The 25,040-nt window shown below is 42.7% G+C and overlaps 1 protein-coding gene across 2 annotated transcripts in view; it reads left to right on the forward strand.

Moving 5' to 3' along the window:
* LOC106572445 (prickle-like protein 2) overlaps nt 1-25,040 on the forward strand; it is a 44,289-nt gene that overhangs the window by 17,573 nt on the left and 1,676 nt on the right. For both annotated transcript variants that reach the window (XM_045696225.2, XM_045696224.2), the window contains 8 exons: nt 18,251-18,434; nt 19,053-19,166; nt 19,422-19,559; nt 19,768-19,971; nt 22,748-22,934; nt 23,481-23,819; nt 24,076-24,384; nt 24,666-25,037. In XM_045696225.2, the coding sequence (XP_045552181.1) occupies nt 18,251-18,434; nt 19,053-19,166; nt 19,422-19,559; nt 19,768-19,971; nt 22,748-22,934; nt 23,481-23,819; nt 24,076-24,384; nt 24,666-25,037 (1,847 nt within the window). The remainder of the gene's footprint in view (nt 1-18,250; nt 18,435-19,052; nt 19,167-19,421; nt 19,560-19,767; nt 19,972-22,747; nt 22,935-23,480; nt 23,820-24,075; nt 24,385-24,665; nt 25,038-25,040) is intronic.

A 25,040-nucleotide genomic window follows, 5' to 3' on the forward strand; every position in this document is an offset into this window, starting at 1 on the left:
CACTCCTGTGTTCCAATGGCACGTTGTGTTAGCTAATCCAAGTTTATCATTTTAAAAGGCTAATTGATCATTACAAAACCCTTTTGCAATTGTTAGCACAGCTGAAAACTGTTGATCTGATTTTAAAGAAGAAATAAAACTGGCCTTCTTTAGACTAGTTGAGTATCTGGAGCAACAGCATTTGTGGGCCAAAAGGCATGTGGGAGACTCCCCAAACATATAGGAGAAGGTACTCTAGTCAGATGAGACTAAATTGAGCTTTTAGGCCATCAAGGAAAAGCTTTGTCTGACCTAGCACCTCTCAACCCAACACCTCTCATCCCCCCCAAGAACACATCCCCACAGTGAAGCGTGGTGGTGGCAGCATCATGCTGTGGGGAGGTTTTTCATCGGCAGGGACTGAGAAACTGGTCAGACTTGAAGGAATGATGGATTGCGCTAAATACAGGGAAATTCTTGAGGGAAACCTGTTTCAGTCTTCCAAAGATTTGAGACTGGGACGGAGGTTCACCTTCCAGCAGGACAATGACCATAAGCATACTGCTAAAGCAACACTTGAGTGGTTTAAGTGGAAACATTTAAATGTCTTGGAATGGCCTAGTCAAAGCCCAGACTTCAATCCAATTGAGAATCTGTGGTATGACTTAAAGATTGCTGTACACCAGTGGAACCCATCCAACTTGAAAGAGCTGGAACAGTTTTGCCTTGAAGAATGGGCAAAAATCCCAGTGGCTAGATGTGCCAAGCTTATAAAGACATACCCCAAGAGACTTGGAGCTGTAATTGTTGCAAAAGGTGGCTCGACAAAGTATTGACTTTGGGGGGGTGAATAGTTATGCACGCTCAAATGTTCTTTTTTTTGCCTTATTTCTTGTTTGTTTCACAATAAAAAAATATTTTGCATCTTCAAGGTGGTAGGCATGTTGTGTAAATCAAATTATACAAACCCACCAAAAATCAATTTTAATTCCAGGTTGTAAGGCAACAAAATAGGAAAAATGCCAAGGAGGGTGAATACTTTCGCAAGCCATTGTAGATATTGCATAAAAATCTGCCATTTCCAGCTACAATAGTCATTTACAACATTAACAATGTCTACACTGTATTTCTGATTGATTTGGTCTTATTTTAATGGACAAAAAATTGCTTTTCTTTCAAAAACAAGACAATTTCTAAGTGACCCCAAAGTTTTGAACGGTAGTGTACATATAGGTGTGAGCCTCTGTCGGTGTGTCACACATTTTAAAAGAATATACACTCCCGTACATCAGTCGTGAGTCTTGCGACCGAGGAAAGACTATTTCTACGTGTTTCAGCATTCGGCGGTCCCGTTCTGTGCGCTTGTGTGGCCTACCACTTTGAGGTTGAGCTGTTGTTGCTCCTGGGCGGTTCCACTTCACAATAACAGCACATACAATTGACCCGGGGCAGGTCTGGTGGGGCGGAAATTTGACGAAGTGACTTGTTGGAAAGGTGGCATCCTATGACGGTGCCACGTTGAAAGTCACTGAGCTCTTAAGTACGGGACATTCTACTGCAAATCTTTGTCTATGGAGATTGCATGGCTCTATGCTCGATTTTATACACCTGTCAGCAACGGGTTTGGCTGAAATAGCTGAAATCCACACATTTTGGCCATGTAGTGCATATATAAAAACACTCAAATAAAAAGTGACATTCTGTACTATTGCCTCAAATAAAACATTTGATCTCAAAGAGCCAAAATGAAAGTTGTAGCTTCACTGACCAAATAAATATGGAGAGAGTGTAAACAGCTCACTGTGCCCCTGAAAATGAGTGTCTGTCTGTTGAAGTGTTTTTCAACCACCTATGGTCATTTAGGTGTCCAGTCAGTGTCCTCGTGTCTTTCTGAAGAACAACTAGTTTTCCTCTCCCCTTCTGTGTTTGCATTCTCCCTGTATGAATCCTCTTCACTCCTCCCATCCCCCTCTCCTCCTCAGTGTGTCCAGCCCATTGGGTCTCTTAGTTAGTCCTAATCCTGTCCTGCCTCCCCTCCTCAGTGTGTCCAGCCCATTGGGTCTCTTAGTTCGTCCTAATCCTGTCCGTCACCCTAATAAGATTAGCCCTTTCAGATCCGGCTACTGCCACCACCGCTGTGATGAAGCCCTAAACTTCTCTCCCCCTCCCTGAATCTCTCCCTCCCTCCTTCTCCGGCTACTGCAACCACCGCTGTGATGAAGCCCTAAACTTCTCTCCCCCCTCCCTGAATCTCTCCCTCCCTCCTTCTCCCCATCCCTTTCTTTCAGCTCCGGCTACTGCAACCACCGCTGTGATGAAGCCCTAAACTTCTCTCCCCCCTCCTGAATCTCTCTCTCCCTCCTTCTCCCCATCTCTTTCTTTCAGATCCTGCTACTGCCACCACTGCTGTGATAGAGCACCACTGCTGTGATATAGCCACCCCTCCTTCATCCCATCCCTCTCTGACTTTTCACTGTCTTTATACAGTTAATAAGCACTCTGAGGAAGGGCAGTTTAGAAGGTTTTGAGTTTGGACTAGAGGTCGACCGATTAATCGGAATGGCCGATTTAATTAGGGCTGATTTCAAGTTTTCATAACAATCGATAATCGGTATTTTTGGACACCGATTTGCCGATTTTTTTTTTTTTATTTTTTATTATTTTTATTTTTTCTTTTTTTTGTAATTATTTTTGTATATTTATTTTTATTTTTTTTTATACACCTTTATTTAACTAGGCAAGTCAGTTAAGAACACATTCTTATTTTCAATGACGACCTAGGAATGGTGGGTTAACCTCTCTGGGCTAGGCGGGATGAATTCGTCCCACCTACGTAACAGCCACTTGCAGCCTGTGGCGCGATTTTCAAAACCTTAAAAATCCTATTACTTCAATTTCTCAAACATATGACTATTTTACAGCTATTTAAAGACAAGACTCTCGTTAATCTAACCACACTGTCCGATTTCAAAAAGGCTTTACAACGAAAACAAAACATTAGATTATGTCAGCAGAGTACCAAGCCATAAATAATCAGACACCCATTTTTCAAGCCAGCATATAATGTCACCAAAACCCAGAAGACAGCTAAATGCAGCACTCACCTTTGATGATCTTCATCAGATGACAACCCTAGGACATTATGTTATACAATACATGCATGTTTTGTTCAATCAAGTTCATATTTATATCAAAAACCAGCTTTTTACATTAGCATGTGACGTTCAGAACTAGCATACCCCCCGCAAACTTCCGGGGAATTTACTAACAGTTTGCTAAATTACTCACGATAAACGTTCACAAAAAGCATAACAATTCTTTTAAGAATTATAGATACATTACTCCTCTATGCACTCGATATGTCCGATTTTAAAATAGCTTTTCGGATGAAGCACATTTTGCAATATTCTAAGTACATAGCCCGGCATCACAGGGCTAGTTATTTAGACACCCACGCAGTTCAGCCTTCACCAAAATCACATTTCCTATAAGAAAAATGTTCTTACCTTTCTTGTTCTTCGTCAGAATGCAGTCCCAGGACTTCTTCTTCAATAACAAATGTAGGTTTGGTCCCAAATAATCCATCATTATATCCAAACAGCGACGTTTTGTTCGTGAGTTCTAGACACTATCAGAATGGTAATCCACGGTCACGAGCATAGCGCATGGCGTGACAAAAAATGTCTAAATATTCCATTACCGTACTTCGAAGCATGTCAACCGCTGTTTAAAACCAATTTTTATGCCATTTATCTCGTAGAAAAGCGATAATATTCCGACCGGGAATCTGCAATAAACTAAACAGCCGAATTAAAATACTCCACGGGGGCTAATCGCGCACGCGCCTCACTCCATTGTCACCTAATGGGACACTTGAATAAGATGATAATCTGTTTCAGCCTGAGGCTGCCTCGTCAACCTTCATGATTTTCCCGCGTCCTGAGAGCCTATTGGAGCCCTGGGAATTGTCACGTTACAGCTAAGATCCTTACTTTTCAATAAACAGATGCAAGACGCACGACTCCTTGTCAGACAGGCCACTTCCTGCATGAAACCTTGTCAGGTTTTTGCCTGCCATAGGAGTTCTGTTATACTCACAGACACCATTCAAACAGTTTTAGAAACTTTAGGGTGTTTTCTATCCAAACCCGAACAATAATATGCATATTCTAGCTTCTGAGTTGGTGTAGGAGGCAGTTAAAAATGGGCACATATTTCTTCCAAAATTCTCAATACTGCCCCCTAGCCCAAACAGGTTAACTGCCTTGTTGGGCAGAACGACAGATTTTTACCTTGTTAGCTCGGGGATTCGTTTTTGCAACCTTCCGGTTACTAGTCCAACGCTCTAACCACCTGCCTTACATTGCACTCCACGAGGAGCCTGCGTGGCAGGCTGACTACCTGTTACGCAAGGGCAGCAAGAAGCCAAGGTAAGTTGCTAGCTAGCATTAAACTTATCTTATAAAAAAACAATCAATCTTAACATAATCACTAGTTAACTACACATGGTTGATGATATTACTAGTTTATCTAGCGTGTCCTGCGTTGCATATAATCGATGCGGTGCCTGTTAATTTCTCATTGAATCACAGCCTACTTCGACAAACAGGTGATGATTTAACAATTGCATTTGCGAAAAAGCACTGTCGTTGCACCAATGTACCTAACCATAAACATCAATGCCTTTCTTTAAAATCAATACACAAGTATATATTTTTAAACCTGCATATTTAGTTAATATTGCCTGCTAACATGAATTTCTTATAACTAGGGAAATTGTGTCACTTCTCTGGCGTTCCGTGCAAGCGGTCAGGGTATATGCAGCAGTTTGGGCCGCCTGGCTCATTGCAAACTGTGTGAAGTCCATTTATTCCTAACAAAGGCCGTAATTAATTATGACATAACATTGAAGGTTGTACTATGTAACAGCAATATTTAGACTTAGGGATGCCATCCGTTAGATAAAATACGGAACGGTTCCGTATTTCACTGAAAGAATAAACGTTTTGTTTTCGAAATGATAGTTTCCGGATTCGACCATTTTTAATGACCAAAGGCTCGTATTTCTCTGTGTTATGTTATAATTAAGTCTATGATTTGATAGAGCAGTCTGACTGAGCGATGGTAGGCACCAGCAGGCTCGTAAGCATTCATTCAAACAGCACTTTCGTATGTTTGCCAGCAGCTCTTCGCAATGTTTCAAGCATTGTGCTGTTTATGACTTCAAGCCTATCAACTCCCGAGATTAGGCTGGTGTAACCGATATGAAATGGCTAGCTAGTTAGCGGGGTGCGTGCTGATAGCGTTTCAAACGTTACTCGCTCTGAGACTTGGAGTAGTTGTTCCCCTTGCTCTGCATGGGTAACGCTGCTTCGAGGGTGGCTGTTGTCGATGTGTTCCTGGTTCGAGCCCAGGTAGGAGCGAGGAGAGGGACGGAAGCTATACTGTTACACTGGCAATACTAAAATTCCAATAAGAACATCCAATAGTCAAAGGTATATGAAATACAAATCGTATAGAGAGAAATAGTCCTAAAATAACTACAACCTAAAACTTCTTACCTGGGAATATTGAAGACTCATGTTAAAAGGAACCACCAGCTTTCATATGTTCTCATGTTCTGAGCAAGGAACTTAAATGTTAGCTTTTTTACATGGCACATATTGCACTTTTACTTTGTTATCCAACACTTTGTTTTTGCATTATTTAAACCAAATTGAACATGTTTCATTATTTATTTGAGGCTAAATTGATTTTATTGATGTATTATAATAAGTTAAAATAAGTGTTCATTCAGTATTGTTGTAATTGTCATTATTACAAATAAAAAATTTAAAACAAATCGTCCGATTACTCGGTATCGGCCTTTTTGGTCCTCCAATAATCGGTATCGGCGTTGAAAAATCATAATCGGTCGACCTCTAGTTTGGACCGGTACATTTTACAAATATTTTTGTAGACACACTGTACATTCGCACAAGGCTTGAAGTTAACACAGCTTGCACTTCTGACTATTTTCTGAAGTGCTCCCTTTATTAGTTGTTTTAGTGAATGGAGAAAATAGCCACATTTCATGGTAGTTTTGACAGGGAGAAAGAGAGTTCTGGGTTAAACAATGCAGCATATGCAAACACACATTGGGTCTTCAGAAGACAAGCCAACCCTGGTTGGCAGATTGAACTAATAAAGAGTCAGATAGAAGAAACACAGACTAGGTTCTACTTAAGCAATAAGGCACGAGGGGGCGTGGTATATGGCCAATATACCATGGCTAAGATATGTTCTTAAGCACGACGCAACGCGGATACAGTCCTTAACCGTGGTATATTACCCATATAGCACAAACCCCCTAGGTGCCTTATTGCTATTATAAACTGGTTACCAACGTAATTAGAGCAGTAAAAATACATTTTTTGTCATACCCATGGTATACGGTCTGAGATACCACAGCTGTCTGCCAATCAGCATTTGGGGCTCAAACCACCCAGTTTATAAAATGGAATAAAGGCTGCAAGGAGGGTATTCATTTCTATCAAATTATTCTAATTGAGTGCTTGCGTCCTTGGTTATTATGTCCCTGTGTTAAGGTCAAGTCAACAGGCTTTGAAGACAAACAGTCCTTAATCTAAAGCACATGGTGACTCTACTGTACTTTATACTGTCGTGCTAAAAACACAGACAAACCAGATAAAAGAACCAGATAAAAAATTGCGACTGTCATCATATCATTGATGTGTTTACCATACATATTTGGTATGGTTATATTCATCTTTGGTATGGTAAATTTAGTTATTGAAAGACATTTGGGCAGAATAGAGAGGGTACTTGGTTTGAGGTCTGGTGACAGGGAGTTTTTGTTTAATGTTCCAGTCTGATATCAGGGCAAGAATAATCAGAGATGTTTAATCCTTTTAAGCAGGAGGTGTCAGAACCACAGTTACTTCCCAGTTACCACAGAGCAGAATGATTAAGTGATTGAGATGTATGGGGGTCACTGTTTAACATCTTAAAGACTCCAGAGTCCAGGACAAATGGCATCTCCTTTATTAACCCATTCACAGTAACACCTACCCCCATTACCCCCATGGAAGACAAACAGGCAAGTGACCAAAGAGATCAGCTGTTTAACCACACTGTCAGGGCAGTGATCCATCATCAACTTGCTCTCTCCCAGGCAGGGCCGGGGCAGAGGCCTCATAGGCAGGGTGCAGATGGCTCCACTACCCCATCCACCAGAGGAGGAATTAAGTTACTTGTGACCCCATAGGTCCCAGTCAGTGACACTGAGACACAGAGTGCTCAAAGCCAGCCTCCTCTATTAGTTGGTAAGAGCAGGCAGGTGGCGTGGCGATTACTCAGGCACTAATTAGTGACCACAGAGCAAGCATTCTGGGACAGTGTCCATCTGTTTCTCAGAGGGATGGATGGATATATCTAATCTGGACTCCGAGCACTATCAGGCCACAGAGAGAGATACTGTAGCTACTCAGTTTAAATCACAGCTAATCACACCAAGAGCAGAGCAGACACATTCATCCCAAGAGGGTTATTGATCACTGTACTGTACAAACTGGTTGGTACATTACCCATTTGACACATGTATGGCCAAAACAAATGGGGATGGATTGAATGGCTAATGATACATCTAAAAAGTGACTTTTGAATTTGTTAGAAGTTGTGATTGTATGGAAGAGTGAGTATCTTATTAGTTATCTTGTCAGGGTTGATGGCACACTTGTTGATGTTTGAACAGTTAAATAATTATTCCAGGCGAGAGTGAGAGATACAGGAAAAGGGGCATGAACAGAGAAAGATAAAAGAGAGATTGACAAGCGAGGCAATTTAACATAGATCTAAGGACAAAGGGCCTTTTTGGTTGGATCTGTTGATTGACAGGTCATCCTGGAGTGATTGACAGCGAGGTCAGATGAGCTGTTATGATTTTGGACTTCTTAGAGGCCTGTAGCCAGGCCAAGATGTTCTCTGAAATGCCATCCTTTAATTGGTCAAAAGGGCTTGATGTCCAAACATATTCCATTTTTATCTGTGCTGCATTGCTCATCTTGATTAGACTTGTCAGAACATGGGAATGATTCATTGCCAAATGAAGTTGAGTTATAGAATCTGCTCCAATTATTTCAAACATTAAAGCTAACGGCATTGGTGTGTGTGTGTGTGTGTGTGTGTGTGTGTGTGTGTGTGTGTGTGTGTGTGTGTGTGTTCTAAAAATGTGAGCGGTCAAATTGAACTATTGCACGCTTTTTAGAAGTGTGGAGAAACCATGCAGTGAATGGAAAGAATGTAGTGTGTGTCCAGAGACTTATTGTTTGGTCAACTCTATCAGATGGGGGTAGAGGGATGGTGTGGGGGAGGGATACATTGAAAAGAGACATGTAGAGAGAGAACACATTTCCACTGGTATGGAGCTGCCTCATCTTGAACTCAGCTCTGACCAGGCAGACGGACAGGCAGGCAGACAGACGGGCAGACGGACAGACGGGCAGACGGACAGACAGGCAGACGGACAGACAGACAGACAGACAGACAGGCAGACGGACAGACGGACAGACAGGCAGACAGACAGACAGACAGGCAGACGGACAGACAGGCAGTAGCACGATGTGACTAAATCTGAGATCAGATTCTGAGAAGCTTCAATATAGCACCGGTCTGGATAGGAGGATGTTGCAGAGTCAGCATGGATTTCATTGTGACGTTGATGACGAAAGGTAAAGGTCTTGGCTAATTCCTGCTTTACTTTTTTGTTTTGTTGTATGTAGCCACTAATTGGAACGTTTAACACTCATCGAACAGAAAGTAAAAGTCCTTGTGTGTACTTGAATGTGTTAGCTCACAGCGGATAGTAGGAAGTGGATAGTGGGGTCCCTACTCACCAGAGGGAGAGGGTTTAGAATTTAGATTGAGCCTGTTAACACTGCTAGCAGATTTGAAAACAGTGATTGTAATGATTGTAATTTGTGTTGTGGCATTCCAAAAGTGAAAATAAGCAGAGAGAGAGTTATTTCTGCTCCCCTCCAAGAGGGCTAGTAGGGAATATGGAAGTTATTGAGGATTATGTGTCAGGATTATGTGGTCCTGCTGTGTGGTATGTACTGTGCACTAATGGAAGTTAGAGTCTCCATGCTGGCCCAGTTCACACTGTTTTACTCTGTTTAGTGGTTAAGACCAGATTAGAGTACCACAAGCTAATAGGTATTCTATTATAATAATTTTTTAGACATGTGCTTCATAAAAAAAAATGTAGAGGATAAAAGAAGGATATACTGTATATGTTTCTAATATATAGTACTAGTGAACTACGCTAAAGCCATCAGTGCAGTGTGAAAAGACCAGAGAGGTCATAGTAAACATTTAGGCCATGTGGCAGAGCAATGATTTCTGACCTCAGTAGCATCACAGAGAAGCAGCCTACACTACTTTACTGTATCCGTCTGCCCAGCAGTCAGTCATGTACTGGATTATCCACAACCAGAGTCACTGTTTACATATCAACACAAAGAAAGATGCCTCAACAACAACAACCGTTACAGCCACAGTGCGCTGACGCCCAGCAGGTTGTGATGTAACCTGAGAATTGGAGGCGTAACATGGATTACAGGCCAAACATATGACATCAGCATCTGCTCTGTGACCACAGTAGCACCGCTGGTCATTTCTGAGGGTCTCGTGGCAGTAGCTGGGTGTGGCTGTGGCGGCTGAGTGTGCCATCCTGGCATTCAAGCTAAATATACTCTAAATGGCAAGCTAGATGTCTTTCCAGGCTGGCAAAGAGATACAAGTGGGTTAATAACAATCAAGCCCATTTGCAAGCACAGTCCTACACATCATTTAAAATGAATTGCTCTGGTGCAATAGCGTTTCATGTTGGGCTTGGAAACTATACTCTGGACAACTCTTTGCTGATTACCTTCCTGATAAATCTCCCTGTTATTTTGAGGAGCTGGTGAGTGGCTGGATAACATTCCCTGGTACATGTAGTGGTTTTCCAGCTGCCTGCAGGCTGCGGGGCATCTGTACCACACACACACAGCACACACACACACACACACACACACACACACACACACACACACACACGTGACTGTGTTGTACGGTGGCTCTTACATCCACACACGTACAGTGTACACGCGCTCTGAGGACAAACAGCTGGGGCTCGATTGTGGCTTGTGAGTTTTGCCAGCATGGCTTACCCTGAGGTGACCTGCTATGTTTACCATGATTTATACTGAACCCCCTGCACTACAACCTGGCCTTATAAGGAGCTACGGCAGCCAGGGTTGGAAACGATCCGCAGGGGAGCTGTTCAGTTGAATATTTTATTGGGAAGGGAATAGCAGTAAGGATGGGATGGGAGACTTTGGAACAGGGGATTGAAAGTGAATGCTGTTTATCCACATGAAAGGATTGGTGTTTGTGTGTGTTTTAAGGGGGATGTCTACGCAAAGCGGCTTTGTCCTCCATCTGTGCCTGAAGAGCTGGCCTTGAGCTGCAAATACCAGCTGAGGGCCTGTTATGCAATCACACAAGAACCAGAGAGATACTGTTTATACAGGAGCCCACACACTGATGCATCCACACACTGATGCATCCACACACTGATGGATGCATCCACACACTGATGGATGCATCCACACACGTAATGCCTTCACAGACATGAACGCATACTGTACAAACCCTTTCTCACACTGCCACAGTCAGTCCCACATACAGACAGGCCCAATTACTCAGAGGAAAGATATGACAGCCCAGAGGGGGTGACAAGGGGAAGGATTACTCCCTCCATCTTCTCTTCCTCCAACAGTTATTAACCACTGTGGGACAGGGGAGAACGACTGCCCCCTCTCATTGTAGCCACGGAAGTTTAAGGACGGCCGCAGTACTGCAGGCATTGTTAGCAGAAAACAGGATCCACCATTATTTTCTATGGAAAAATTGCAATATTCATGGTCAGTCTTCGTGTAAATACATTTTACAAATTCAAAGACAATCATGGTACCAATAATTGCTTCTAATACACCAGATGTATGTCCTTGAACCCATTATTTAAAAATTGCACACAGAAGTTATAAGAATAATTAAGTTACTAATGGCAACCAGCAGGACAACGGATCAACCTTCAACTTGAGTTATTCAATGAGAGGGGGCAACCCTTAGACTGCCTGGTACTCAGCACTCTATTGTCCCTCTAATCATTCTAACATCAATGCAAATCTAATCGAAAATCTAGTCAAACACTTAATGAGAGCCCATGAGCTCTTGTTTCGCAACATTTCTATAGGCTATGCTATTGCGTGAGAAAACAGATTGATGGCTTCTATTAAAAAGAGGAGTATCCCATCAGCTTTCTATAGGCTAGGCCTACTATATTTATATTCCAACTTTCCTAATATTAAGCACATTGCTTCTTTTTACACGAGGAGTATAGCCTACCAGGCTGGCACGAGAATTAACCACGGGAAAAGGGTACTCCATTCGCTATTTAAGTGCATAGATGACGTATTTTTTCCCCCTGCCCCTTTTTCGAGACAAATTTCACACATACAGTGCATTCAGAAAGTATTCAGACCCCTTTTCCACATTTTGTTACATTACAGCCTTACAGCCTTATTCTTAAATTAATTAAATGAATTGTTTTCCTCATCTATCTACACACAATACACACAATGTAGATTGATGAGAGGGGAAAAAACAATTTAATCTATTTTAGAATAAGGCTGTAACGTAGCAAAATGTGGAAAAAGGCAAGGGGTCTGAATACTTTCCGAATCACTGTATATTATTTCGTATATGTAAAGACAAGATTAAATAAAGAATAGTCTGATGGGTGACAATATTAGCCTTTCACTTGTGAATGATATATTATCACTTGTGAATGATGCCCAGCTTGTGTCCAGTGAGGCAAGAAACAGCGGATGCCTGTTTTTCTCTGAACTTTTTCAAATCATAGTCGCAAAATAAGCCTAGCCCATAGGCCTATAGGTTTTAATAAGGTTTGTATCACAACTAAAGTGGCCAAATAATTTCATAAATTAAGCACATTAAACCGCTTTACAAGGGGTGTATTGCCTAACTGGTTACATAAGCAGTGTGTGAGTTTCAAGTTTGGGGAAGATCATTTTCACCATACAAATTCACCTTTATAATAAAAGCAATACATGCATAATTACATTTTCGGTCACTTTTGAGAATGGTGTTGGCTGACGAAATATAAATGTGGGCAGTTCTTCCAATATCTTAAATATGCACCCCGGAATTGGATATGGACGTGCGCAGTTGCGTCCCCGATGTGTCTGTCTTCAGCCTGTGAGGAAGACCTGATCATGTGACTGCATTGGCTATTAAAAATGTAGCTATCTGAGAGAGCCGTGTGAGTGAGAGGTGCTTCGGAGCACGCAGCCAGGAGAAGGGAATTATAATTATTATATTCAGCCCAAGGGCACAACGGCCAACGGCCGTAAAAAGCATGGATTTTTTTAGGGGGCATTACATCCACACAGTGGGGACGATACCGGGAAATTCGAGGCATTATCAAAAGAATAGCCACGTGCGCACTCCCTCAAATTGTTTGGAGAAAATATATTTTCTGTTTTATTCAGCTATGTTCAATTGTATTCTTTATACAATAAAACGTTCTTGTCTGCTAAATGAACTAGTGTAGCCGACAGCCATATGACATAGCCAGATCAGGATAGCAGCCTACACAAGAAATAATTAATATTAATAACCATCTAGATGTCACCTTGATATATACATAGTCTACTACTCAATGGGGTGGGCATGAACGCTAACAACACTGGGACACAGTGCCCTTTGCTCCCGCTTGCCAAGGACTACTGTCCAGCAACTGCGTGAGAAGTAGCTACCTAGTAGCCAATTTCAAGGTGACAGTCAGTAAGAACACACATAAACTCGGCAAAAAAAGAAACGTCCCTTTTTCAGGACCCTGTCTTTCAAAGATAATTCGTAAAAATCCAAATAACTTCACAGATCTTCATTGTAAAGGGTTTAACCTCTCTTGGGTAGTATTTTGACGTCCGGATGAAAAGCGTGCCCAAAGTAAACTGCCTGTTACTCAGGCCCAGAAGCTAGGATATGCATATAATTGTTAGATTTGGATAGAAAACACTCTGTGAGTATAGCAGAACTGATATGGCAGGCGAAACCCCGAGGACAAACCATCCCCCCCAAAAATAAAATCAGCCTACCCCTATTTTCAATGGCTATCACTTTTGTTATAAGGCCAAGTCCTCCCAGATTGCAGTTCCTAGGGCTTCCACTAGATGTCAACAGTCTTTAGAAAGAGTTTCAGGCTGGTTTTTGGAAAAAATTAGCCAGAAATTGTAGTTTTTCTAAGTGGCTCCCATTTTGGCTGTAGTGTTTCCAAGCACGTGGAAGAGAGCGCGTTCTTTGGTATTTTTCTCCGGTAAAGACAATAACGATTCTCCGTCTTCAATTTTATCGTTTATTTACGTATTAGGGTACCTAAGGTTTGATTATAAACGTTGTTTGACTTGTTTGGAAAAGTTTATTAGTAACGTTTGGGATTCACTTTCCATGCATTTTGATGGAGGGAAACTGGGTGGATTATTGACTGAAGAGCGCCAGTCAATAATAATAATAAAGAAAGACATTATCGAACAAAACGAAAATTTGTGATGTAACTGGGACCTTTTGGAGTGCCAACAGAAGAAGATCATCAAAGGTAAGGCGTTTTTTTTATATCGCTATTTCAGACTTACGTGTCGCACCTGCCTGGTTGAAATATGTTTTTCATGTGTTTGTATGCGGGGCGCTCTCCTCAGATAATTGCATGGTTTGCTTTCGCCGTAAAGCCTTTTTGAAATCTGACACAGCGGCTGGATTAACAAGAAGTTAAGCTTTATTTTGATGTATTACACTTGTGATTTTATGAAAGTTAAATATTTATAATACTGTCGTTTGAATTTCGCGCTCTGTAATTTCACCGGATGTTGGCCAGATGGGACGCTACCGTCTGTTTCCCATGCTTGTTCAATGAACCATAAACAATTAATGAACATGCACCTGTGGAACGGTCATTAACCTCTTACATCTAGACGTTCCGCTAGCGGAACACCTGCTCCATTATCCAATGATGGGCGTGGCGCGAAATACAAACTCCTCTAAAATACAAAAACTTCCATTTTTCAAACATATGACTATTTCACAGCATTTTAAAAAAAAGACTCTCCTTTATCTAACCACACTGTCCGATTTCAAAAAGGCTTTACAACGAAAGCAAAACATTAGATTATGTCAGCAGAGTACCAAGCCAGAAATAATCAGACACCCATTTTTCAAGCTAGCATATAATGTCACAAAAACCTAGAAGACAGCTAAATGCAACACTAACCTTTGATGATCTTCATCAGATGACAACCCTAGGACATTATGTTATACAATACATGCATGTTTTGTTCAATCAAGTTCATATTTATATCAAAAACCAGCTTTTTACATTAGCATGTGACGTTCAGAACTAGCATACCCCCCGCAAACTTCCGGGGAATTCGCTAACATTTTACTAAATTACTCACGATAAACGTTCACAAAAAGCATAACAATTATTTTAAGAATTATAGATACAGACCTCCTCTATGCACTCGATATGTCCGATTTTAAAATAGCTTTTTGGTGAAAGCACATTTTGCAATATTCTAAGTACATAGCCCAGGCATCATGGGCTAGCTATTTAGACACCCGGCAAGTTTAGCACTCACCAATATCAGCTTTACTATTATAAAAGTTTCATTACCTTTTGTTGTCTTCGTCAGAATGCACTCCCAGGACTGCTACTTCAATAACAAATGTTGGTTTGGTCCAAAATAATCCATCGTTATATCCGAATAGCGGCGTTTTGTTCGTGCGTCCCAGACACTATCTGAAATGGTAAATCAGGGTCGTGCGCATGGCGCAATTCGTGACAAAAAAAATCTAAATATTCCATTACCGTACTTCGAAGCATGTCAACCGCTGTTTAAAATCCATTTTTATGCCATTTTTCTCGTAAAAAAGCGATAATATTCCGACCAGGAATCTCCTTTTAGCTAAACTGAGGAAAGTAAACAAAGCTTTCGGTCGATGCGGGCACGAGCCTGAGTCTCACAGTACTGTAACCAGCCACTACCCAAACGCGCTACTTTGTTTCAGCCAGAGCCTGCAAAGCCACGATTCAGCTTTTTACCGCCTTCTGAGACCCTATGGCAGCCGTAGGAAGTGTCACGGGACAGCTAAGATCCTCACTCTTCAATAAACAGAGACAAGAAGAACGACACCTTGTCAGACAGGCCACTTCCTGCCTGAAACCTTGTCAGGTTTTTGCCTGCCAAATGAGTTCTGTTATACTCACAGACACCATTCAAACAGTTTTAGAAACTTTGGAGTGTTTTCTATCCATATGTAATAAGTATATGCATATTCTAGTTACTGGGTAGGAGTGGTAACCAGATTAAATCGGGTATGTTTTTTATCCAGCCGTGAAAATACTGCCCCCTAGCCATAACAGGTTTTAAGACACTAACAGCTTACAGACTGTAGGCAATTAAGGTCACAGTTATGAAAACTTAGGACACTAAAGAGGCATTTCTACTGACTCTGAAAAACACCAAAAGAAAGATACCCAGGTTCCCTGCTCATCTACATGAACGTGCCTTAGGCATGCTGCAAGGAGGCATGAGGATTGCAGATGTGGCCAGGGCAATAAATTGCAATGTCCGTACTGTGAGATGCCTAAGACGGCGCTACAGGGAGACAGAACGGACAGCTGATCGTTCTCGCAGTGGCAGACCACGTGTAACAACACCTGCACGGGATCGGTACATCCGAACATCACACCTGCGGGACAGGTACAGGATGGCAACAAACAAATGCCGAGTTACACCAGGAACGCACAATCCCTCCATCAGTGCTCAGACTGTCCGCAATAGGCTGAGAGAGGCTGGACTGAGGGCTTGTAGGCCTGTTGTAAGGCAGGTCCTCACCAGACATCACCGGCAACAATGTCGCCTATGTGCACAAACCCACCGTCACTGGACCAGACAGGACTGGCAAAAAGTGCTCTTCACTGACGAGTCGCGGTTTTGTCTCACCAGGGGTGATGGTTGGATTCGCGTTTATCGTCGAAGGAATGAGTGTTACACAGAGGCCTGTACTGGAGTGGGATCGATTTGGAGGTGGAGGGTCCGTCATGGTCTGGGGCGGTGTGTCACAGCATCATCGGACTGAGCTTGTTGTCATTGCAGGCAATCTTAACGCTGTGCGTTACAGGGACGACATCTTCCTCCCTCATTTGGTACCCTTCCTGCAGGCTCATCCTGACATGACCCTCCAGCATGACAATGCCACCAGCCATACTGCTCGTTCTGTGCGTGATTTCCTGCAAGACAGGAATGTCCGTGTTCTGCCATGGCCAGCGAAGAGCCCAGATCTCAATCACATTTAGCACGTCTGGGACCTGTTGGATCGGAGGGTGAGGGCTAGGGCCATTCACCCCAGAAATGTCTGGGAACTTGCAAGTGCCTTGGTGGAAGAGTGGGTTAACATCTCACAGCAAGAACTGGCAAATCTGGTGCAGTCCATGAGGAGGAGATGCACTGCAGTACTTAATGCAGCTGGTGGCCACATCAGATACTGACTGTGACTTTTGATTTTGACCCACCCTTTGTTCAGGGACACGTTATTCCATTTCTGTTAGTCACATGTCTGTGGAACTTGTTCAGTTTATGTGTCAGTTGTTGAATCTTTTGTTCATACAAATTTTTACACGTTAAGTTTGCTGAAAATCAACGCAGTTGACAGTGAAAGGACGTTTCTTTTTTCACCGAGTTTACAACGCATGAAGCAAAAGGTACACCCATCATCAATAACTTTAATCAAAAATAAACAATCATCAGTTTTATAACTGAAAATGTAGAGTTATTTTTATAAAACTAACAATGAAATATGACTCACTCATGCTCTGGCTTCAAAACAGAAGTCCAAACATTCAATGTACGGTAGCTCAATGTACGGTAGCTGCATGGTAAAAAACAGAAGAAAAAAACACTCTCCAATCAAAACTGTCTAACCTACTATGAGTGTACAAAACATTAAGAACACCGTCCAATATTGAGTTGCACCCCCCCATACTCCAATACTTCCCACAGTTGTGTTAAATTGGCTGGATGTTCCTTAAGTGGTAGGCCATTCTTGATACACACAGGAAACTGTTGAACTTGAAAAACCTAGCAGTGTTGCAGTTGTTGACACAGATCGGTGCACCTGGCACCTACTACCATACCCTGTTCAAAGGCATTTAAGTATTTTGTCTTGCCCCATTCACCCTCTGAATGACATACATACACAATCCATGTCTCAATTGTCTCAAGGCTTAAAACTCCTTCTTTAACTCATCTCCTCCCCTTCATCTACACTGATTGAAGTGGATTTAACAAGTGACATCAATAAGGGATCATAGCTTCCACCTGGATTCACCTGGTCAGTCTATGTCATGGAAAGAGCAGGTTTTCTTAATGTTTTTTACACTCACACCCACTCTTTTCCACACACCCACTACTTTCCTTTCAACACACACACTTGCCCATAGTCCTATCGCCATATTGGGATGAAGATACCGCCTTCTCAGCAACCGTGGGAATCTTAATGTGCAGGGCAAAGAGGAGGCTTACCGGTATGTTTACCATAGGTGACAAGGTGTTAAACATGTCCGTTCAATGGGCTGGGGTCTCCTTCAGCAGGTATTCAGAGAATGGTCAGCTTCCTCATCCAGTTGTGTGTGTATCCAACCATGTCACTGTTAGACTGAATGCGTGTGTCAGTTTCCAGTTTTACTCCATGCTTGTTTTAGCCTCTGATTGTTCAGTGTATATTTGACTGTATCGGAGTTGGTGACATGCCTCTCCTTGGATGAACACCTGTTTGTTGTGTTAGTAACTGTAATGTAGGTAGTCATATTGAGTCACGCTCAAGAATGTTTGTGGGCTGGCTAATTACTTCATGTCTCCAACGCAAATTATGTTCCTGCCATGCAATACTTGACTACAGACAGTATGGGTTTTGAGTTGGCAATCAATGGCGTGTTTTTATGATTCGATTATTAGTTGGGTAAAAAAAAAAGCTTTGTCACACTGTTGCCAACGGTTCGGTCCTAGCCTTCTGTTTGGTGGGTGTTGCATCTGTGCAATACTCTGAGTTGCCATGTATTGAACCCATTGGCCTCTTTTTCTCTCCACAGAAAGATCTGTGTGCACTGTAAGTGTGTGCGTGAGGAGCATGCAGTGCGGGCGGTGCCGGGCCAGCTGGAGAGGATGATGATGAAGCTGGTTTCAGACTTCCAAAGACACTCCATCTCTGACGACGACTCGGGCTGTGCCTCTGAGGAGTACGCCTGGGTCCCACCTGGACTCAAGCCTGAACAGGTCAGAACCAGTACAGAGACTGCTTCATATACATACATTAATGCATGCACACACAAACACATGCACGCATACATTAACACTCACCTAATATTGAGTTGCACCCCCCCTTTTGCCTTCAGAACAGCCTCAATTCGTCAGGGCATGGACTCTCCAAGGTGTCGAAAGCGTTCCACAGGGATGCTGGCCCATGTTGACTCCAATGCTTCCCACAGTTGTGTCAAGTTGGCTGGATGTCCTTTGAGTGGAGGACCATTCTTGATACACATGGGAAACTGTTGAGCTTGACAAACCCGGCAGCGTTGTAGTTCTTGACACAAACTGGTGCACCTGGCACCTACTTCCATACCCCGTTCAAAGGCAATTAAATATAATTTTTTTGTCTCAAGCGTTCTTTAACCTGTCTCCTCCCCTTCATCTACACTGATTTGAAGTGGTTTTAACAAGTGACATCATTAAGGGATCATAGTTATCACCCGGATTCACCTGGTCAGTCTATGTCATGGAAAAGCAGGAGTCATTAATGTTTTGTACACACATTCTTATTTACATACACACAGGGTCAAAAACATCCTTGAAGTGTGAGTGTGTGTGTCTGAACATTCTTGTTTTTTAATCCAGGTGTATCAGTATTTCAGCTGTATCCCGGAGGACAGAGTGCCCTATGCTAACAGCTCAGGAGAGCGGTACCGCATTAAACAGCTCCTCCACCAGCTACCAGCCCACGACAGTGAGGTAACGGTCACTAATACTGTAACTCTGTGTGAGGTTTTGGTGTCCTAACGCCGCTGGGCTGTTATATAATTGTTTTCTGCTGGGATGCTTGTCTGACTCAGCATTGTAACTGTTATCTAATACTAGACTGGAACTCTGTGTGAAATGTTGGTTTTCCTAGCCTCTGGGCTGTAATTTAGTTGGTTTGTGTTGTTCCTCACTAGACTGTTCTGCTTGTCTGAGTCAGCATTATAACTATGTGTTTTGTGTTTCCAGCATCAGTACTGTAACCATCTGGATGAGGAGGAGAAGAAGGAGCTTTGTCTGTTCAGTCAGCAGAGGAAGAGGGAGAACCTGGGCAGAGGCATGGTCAGACTGTTCCCTGTCACCATGACTGGAGCCATCTGCCAACAGGTGGACACTGCTGAGGGAGGGGGGTGGGGGATCAGGGGGGAGACTAGGGTGGGACGGAAACATTGAGAGTGAGGGATTAGGGAGATGGAGACAAGGAATTAGGGAATTTCGGTTTTAGTGTATGTATTCTCTGTACTCCCTCAAGTTCATTTGCATTTTGTTTACCTGTTGTTTTGTCTCTCTCTCTTTCTTTCTCTCTGTGTTTCAGTGTGGCAGACAGATCTATGGTGGGGACATAGCAGTGTTTGCCAGCCGAGCGGGGCATGGTAGCTGCTGGCACCCTCAGTGTTTCCAGTGTGCCTCGTGCACTGAGCTGCTGGTAGACCTCATCTACTTCTACCAGGACGGACAGATCTACTGCGGCCGGCACCATGCTGAGAGAATGAAACCACGCTGCCAGGCCTGTGATGAGGTGACTGTGTCTACAATGCAAATCTCTCCGCACTGGCTCATACACTCTGACCTGCCCTGTCCAGTCCACAAATCTCTCCATACTGTTACTGTTTAACCACTGTCTGTCCAGTCCACAAAACTCTCCATACTGTTACTGTTTAACAACTGTCTGTCCAGTCCACAAAACTCTCCATACTGTTACTGTTTAACCACTGTCTGTCCAGTCCACAAAACTCTCCATAATGTTACTGTTTAACCGCTGTCTGTCCAGTCCACAAAACTCTCCATACTGTTACTGTTTAACCGCTGTCTGTCCTGTCCACAAAACTCTCCATACTGTTACTGTTTAACCACTATCTGTCCAGTCCACAAAGCTCTCCATACTGTTACTGTTTAACCGCTGTCTGTCCTGTCCACAAAGCTCTCCATACTGTTACTGTTTATCCGCTGTCTGTCCAGTCCACAAAGCTCTCCATACTGTTACTGTTTAACCACTGTCTGTCCAGTCCACATAACTCTCTAAACTGTGGATCCACTGTCTGTTTATACATTCTATCTGGCCTGTCCAGTTCTAACACTGACTCTTCTGAGGAGATGTGTACTCTTACTCTGGGCTGGGAGAGTATGTCTTCTTTCTTTGATTTATGTGCCCGTAGATCAGGATTGTCAAACATTATTTTATAGTATGAAGAATACAATTGAACAAATCTGAATAAAATATAAATATTTTCTCCAAACGATTTGAGGGAGTGCGGCTATTCTGTGTTGAGCGGTTAACAAAGAAATTGTTATTACTATATGCTTAATTTAGAGTTATGTAACTTTAGTTGTTCTACAAACGTTGGGCTATATGTTTTGATTTTCAATATATTGTAAGGCTGCATGATGCGACTCGAATGATGATTTGAAAAAAGTACCTTGAAAGGCATAGTTTTTTGCGCAGGCTGTACACAACATCAATCAAACATTCGCAATTTGATAAGCACTTGATAAAAGCACTTGATAATGCCTAGAATTTCACAGCGGCATCCCGTTTGTCTGGCCGTAAGGCACCCAAAAAAAATCCATGCCTTTTGTGTCGTGCCCTCTCTGAGTGGCGAGCGCTCCATCACGTGATCGGGTTTTTCTCACAGGCTACAAGTGAAGACAGATGCATCGGGGATGCAACTGTGCGCGTCCTTCCGAGGTGCATATGGAAGAGGTTGGAAGAACTGTCCATATTTACTTTTTGTCAGCCAACAAGATGCGTAGGCCTAACGAACAGCAAAAGCACTAGCCTACATCATCATAGTACAAAGGTCAACCTATTCTGTGCGAGAAATAAATATTCCAAACATAGTCTGGGACAGTTGTGGGATGCGGTAGATCCCAAGTTAATACAACCACTAGATTCTGTGGCTGAAGCAACAGATTAGAACGTTTAGCTTAAAATGTTGATAAACTATTATTCTATTTCTTCACATTATAGGCACAGCAATGCGCACAAGGTAGTAGGCTATAAGCGCAAATGTTCCATCAGCAGAAAACACCATTATCAAAAGTGACTGCAAATGCAATTATGAATGTAATGCTTTTATTATAAAGGTGCATTTTTATGGTGAAAATGTACTTCCCCAAACTTGAAACTCACGTGCTGCTTATGTAACCAGTTAGGCAATACACCTCTTGTAAAGCTGATTAATGTGCTTAAGTTATTCGGCCACTTTAGTTCTGATACAAACCTTATCAAAACATATAGGCCTATGAGCTAGGCTACATGAGGTGGGCGACTATGATTTGAAAAGTTGCAAAAAAAGGCATTGTTTCTTATGCTGGGCAGCATCCACTTGTGATAATATATAATTCACAAGTGATAGGCTAATATTGTCACCCATCAGACTATTCTTCATTTAATCTTGTCTTTACATATACTAAATAATATATGTGTGAAATTTGTTTTGATTTAGAATGGACCATTATCATGCACCTGTATCGAAACAAGGGCAGCGGAAAAAAATACATGTAATCTATGCACTTAAATGCCGAATGGAGGACACTTTTCCCCGTGGTTTAATTTCATGCCAGCCAGGTAGACTATACTTCTGTTGTAAATATAAACAATGTGCTTAATTTGAGAAAAGTTGAGAAATAAATATAGTAGGCCTAGCCTATAGAAAGCTGAGCCTCCTCTTTTTAATAGAGGCCATCACTCTGTTTTGTCACGCAATTGCATGGCCTATTGAAATGTTGCACAACATGAGCTCACGGGCTGTCATGAAGTGTTTGATTTGATTTTCGAATACATTTGCATTGATGTCAGAATAATTAGAGGGACTATAGAGTGCTGAGTAGCAGGCAGTTAGCAAGTTTGGTAGGCTACTAATGACCATCAGTAGCATCAGAGCTTGGAAAAGCATAATTACCGTGACTAAACGGTCACGTGGAATTTGACTACCTTCATGACTCGTGACCACCGGTGTGGCGGTAATACGGTCACCGCAACAGCCCTAGTCATGACTGATCTTCACAACCCACTGGGCACAGACGTCAATTCAACATCTATTCCATGTTGGTTTCAACGTCATTTCATTGAAATGACGTAGAAACAATGAAGATTCAACCAGTGTGTGCCCAGTAGGAAGTCCTTAGAGGACACAACATTGGCTCTGTCACACGGACACCCTGGGAAAACCTGTTTGTCAGAGGAATGACAGTCTTTCAACAACCAGAAATATTCAATAGTTAAGTATTTTCTTGAGATATGATTTGTTGACCCACATTCTTTCTTCTTTACTCCGTCTCTCCCTGAAGTACAGATCATTCTAGCAGATGAGTGTACGGAGGCAGAGGGCCGACACTGGCACATGAAGCACTTCTGTTGTTTTGAGTGTGAGGCAGCGTTGGGGGGACAGCGGTACATCATGAGAGAGAGCCGGCCGTACTGCTGCTCCTGCTATGAGTCCTTCTATGCAGAGTACTGTGACACCTGTGGGGAACACATAGGTACTGCAATTACACAGGTCCATGTTTCCACACAGGGAAGCGTACACTGAGTATACAAAACATTAAGAACACTTGCTCTTTTCATGACGTAGACTGACCAGAGGGTGAATGGCGAGACAAAATTGAGGCTGTTCGGAAACTCAATATTAAGAATGTTTGGTATACTCAGTGTTTACACACATACAGATGTAGGATCTTAATATGAGTCAGTTTACTACAGCAGGAAAATAATCCTGCAGAAAATGTTAATTGTTTTGTGGATTATACATTTTGTAGAGGTTGACACATTTTCTTTTGTCTGACATTTTAAAAAGGAAATGACAACCTTTAGAAGCCTTTTTAAACTTTGAATACACTACAAGTTAGCATTTCCTGTGCAGGAAACGTCATGCAACAACAGGATGATCAAATTTAAGATATGCCATCTGTACACATAAAAAACAATATACACGTGTGGACAGACAGAAATCTATGCTCACTCACACAGAGAAATATATACACTCGCATAGAGACAACTTTCTTAGAGCCTGTCTCTTTGTCTTCCAGGTATAGACCAGGGTCAGATGACCTATGAGGGCCAGCACTGGCATGCAGCCGAGTCGTGTTTCTGCTGTGCCCGCTGTCGGCTCCCCCTGCTGGGGCGGCCCTTCCTCCCGCGTGGGGGCCTTATCTTCTGCTCCAGGCCCTGCTCCCTGGGAGAGGACCCAGATAACTCAGACTCGTGTGACTCAGCCCTCCAGAGCCGGCCTCCGCAGCACAGACACTGTGAGACTGCAGAGAAGATCCAACAGTCGCAGCGCTGCTCCCCACAGCAACCACCAGAGAGAGCCAACATCCCTGTTGTCCCAGGAAAAGACTGTGTTCATGCTGCACAGGAAAATAAAGGTAGCGGCCTACTGCAGATGGTATTTACATGTTATGTAGGTCATGCCTGAGCCTTGTAATACACATACAAACATAACAGCCTGCAGGGAATGAAATTGAAATGAAGTAATCATTTGAGTAATTTAGCAGGTTATTTTATCCAAAGCAACTTTGATGAAATTATCAAAACAATACCATTTAGACATTGTCAAAGATTACATAGCCTTTTCTATTCAAGCAAGGTGTGTTTCATCTTCATCTCATCTCTGTTTCCCAGGTGTTCACATCTCTACTAATGTTCCAAATGGAGTCTCCCCACCACCCAACGGTCATCGTAACCTTAGAAGGTCCTACTCTCCACTTCCCCACTGTCGCTTAGCCAATGGCTGGGCACCATCTTGGCCTGTCGACCAATCTCTCAACAGTTTGCACACTGGAGACTGTGGCAAGCATCCAGTCAGTAGTCTGGAGTTTTTAGGAGAGCCCAACGGCTACGCTGGACACCCCCTCACCAGTTTCAGTAGAGGAACTTCTACTGCAAAGGACAGTGGGAACTGGGTGGAGAAGAGTACTCAAGTTACGAAAGGTATTACACATTGGTGAATTGTTCTAGAAAGTGCTACTTCAAGGCAATTACATGCATATTAAATGTGGGTCTTAAGCTAAAGCATTGTGTTCAGAATGAAACAGGTAACTGTAGAGCTCTGTTAGATACAATTGGCCATAAGCAAGAGTTGGGGTAGTATTCATAAATCCGTTTCCAAATCATTCTCATCTCCTGTTATTGTGAGTTGATTGAACAGTAATTGAATCCTTTGCCTTTTTATAGATTGAGGTCTTTTATTTGTTATCTCTCCTTCTTCCCAGTGTTTCCTCCCCCGAGGAATTCCTCCTTACCTGCATCACTAAACCACCCCAGTTCTGCTGACCCACCGCCCCTCCCAGCCCCTCTACCCACCAAGTCTCGTGATTTGATGACCAAGCCAAATCTGCACCAACCAGAACCAAGCCCCCCTGACCATAGTCCCCAATCATTTCGCAGTGGGACAGCCAGGGTCAGCTTCCGAGAGCCAATCAGCTGCAGCTACTCTGTGAATGAGGAGGAGGAAGAAGAAGAAGAAGAAGATGAGGAGAAAGGAGAAAAGGAAGAAGAACAGGTGGAGGGGGAGGAAGAGGATGGAGGTTTTGGGCGCAGGTTACATATGGAGAAGGGCATTCCACCTCAAATGGACCTACTGGGTA

The sequence above is a fragment of the Salmo salar genome, chromosome 15 (assembly GCF_965601325.2).
Source record: "Salmo salar chromosome 15, fSalSal1, whole genome shotgun sequence".
Lineage (NCBI taxonomy): Eukaryota > Metazoa > Chordata > Actinopteri > Salmoniformes > Salmonidae > Salmo > Salmo salar.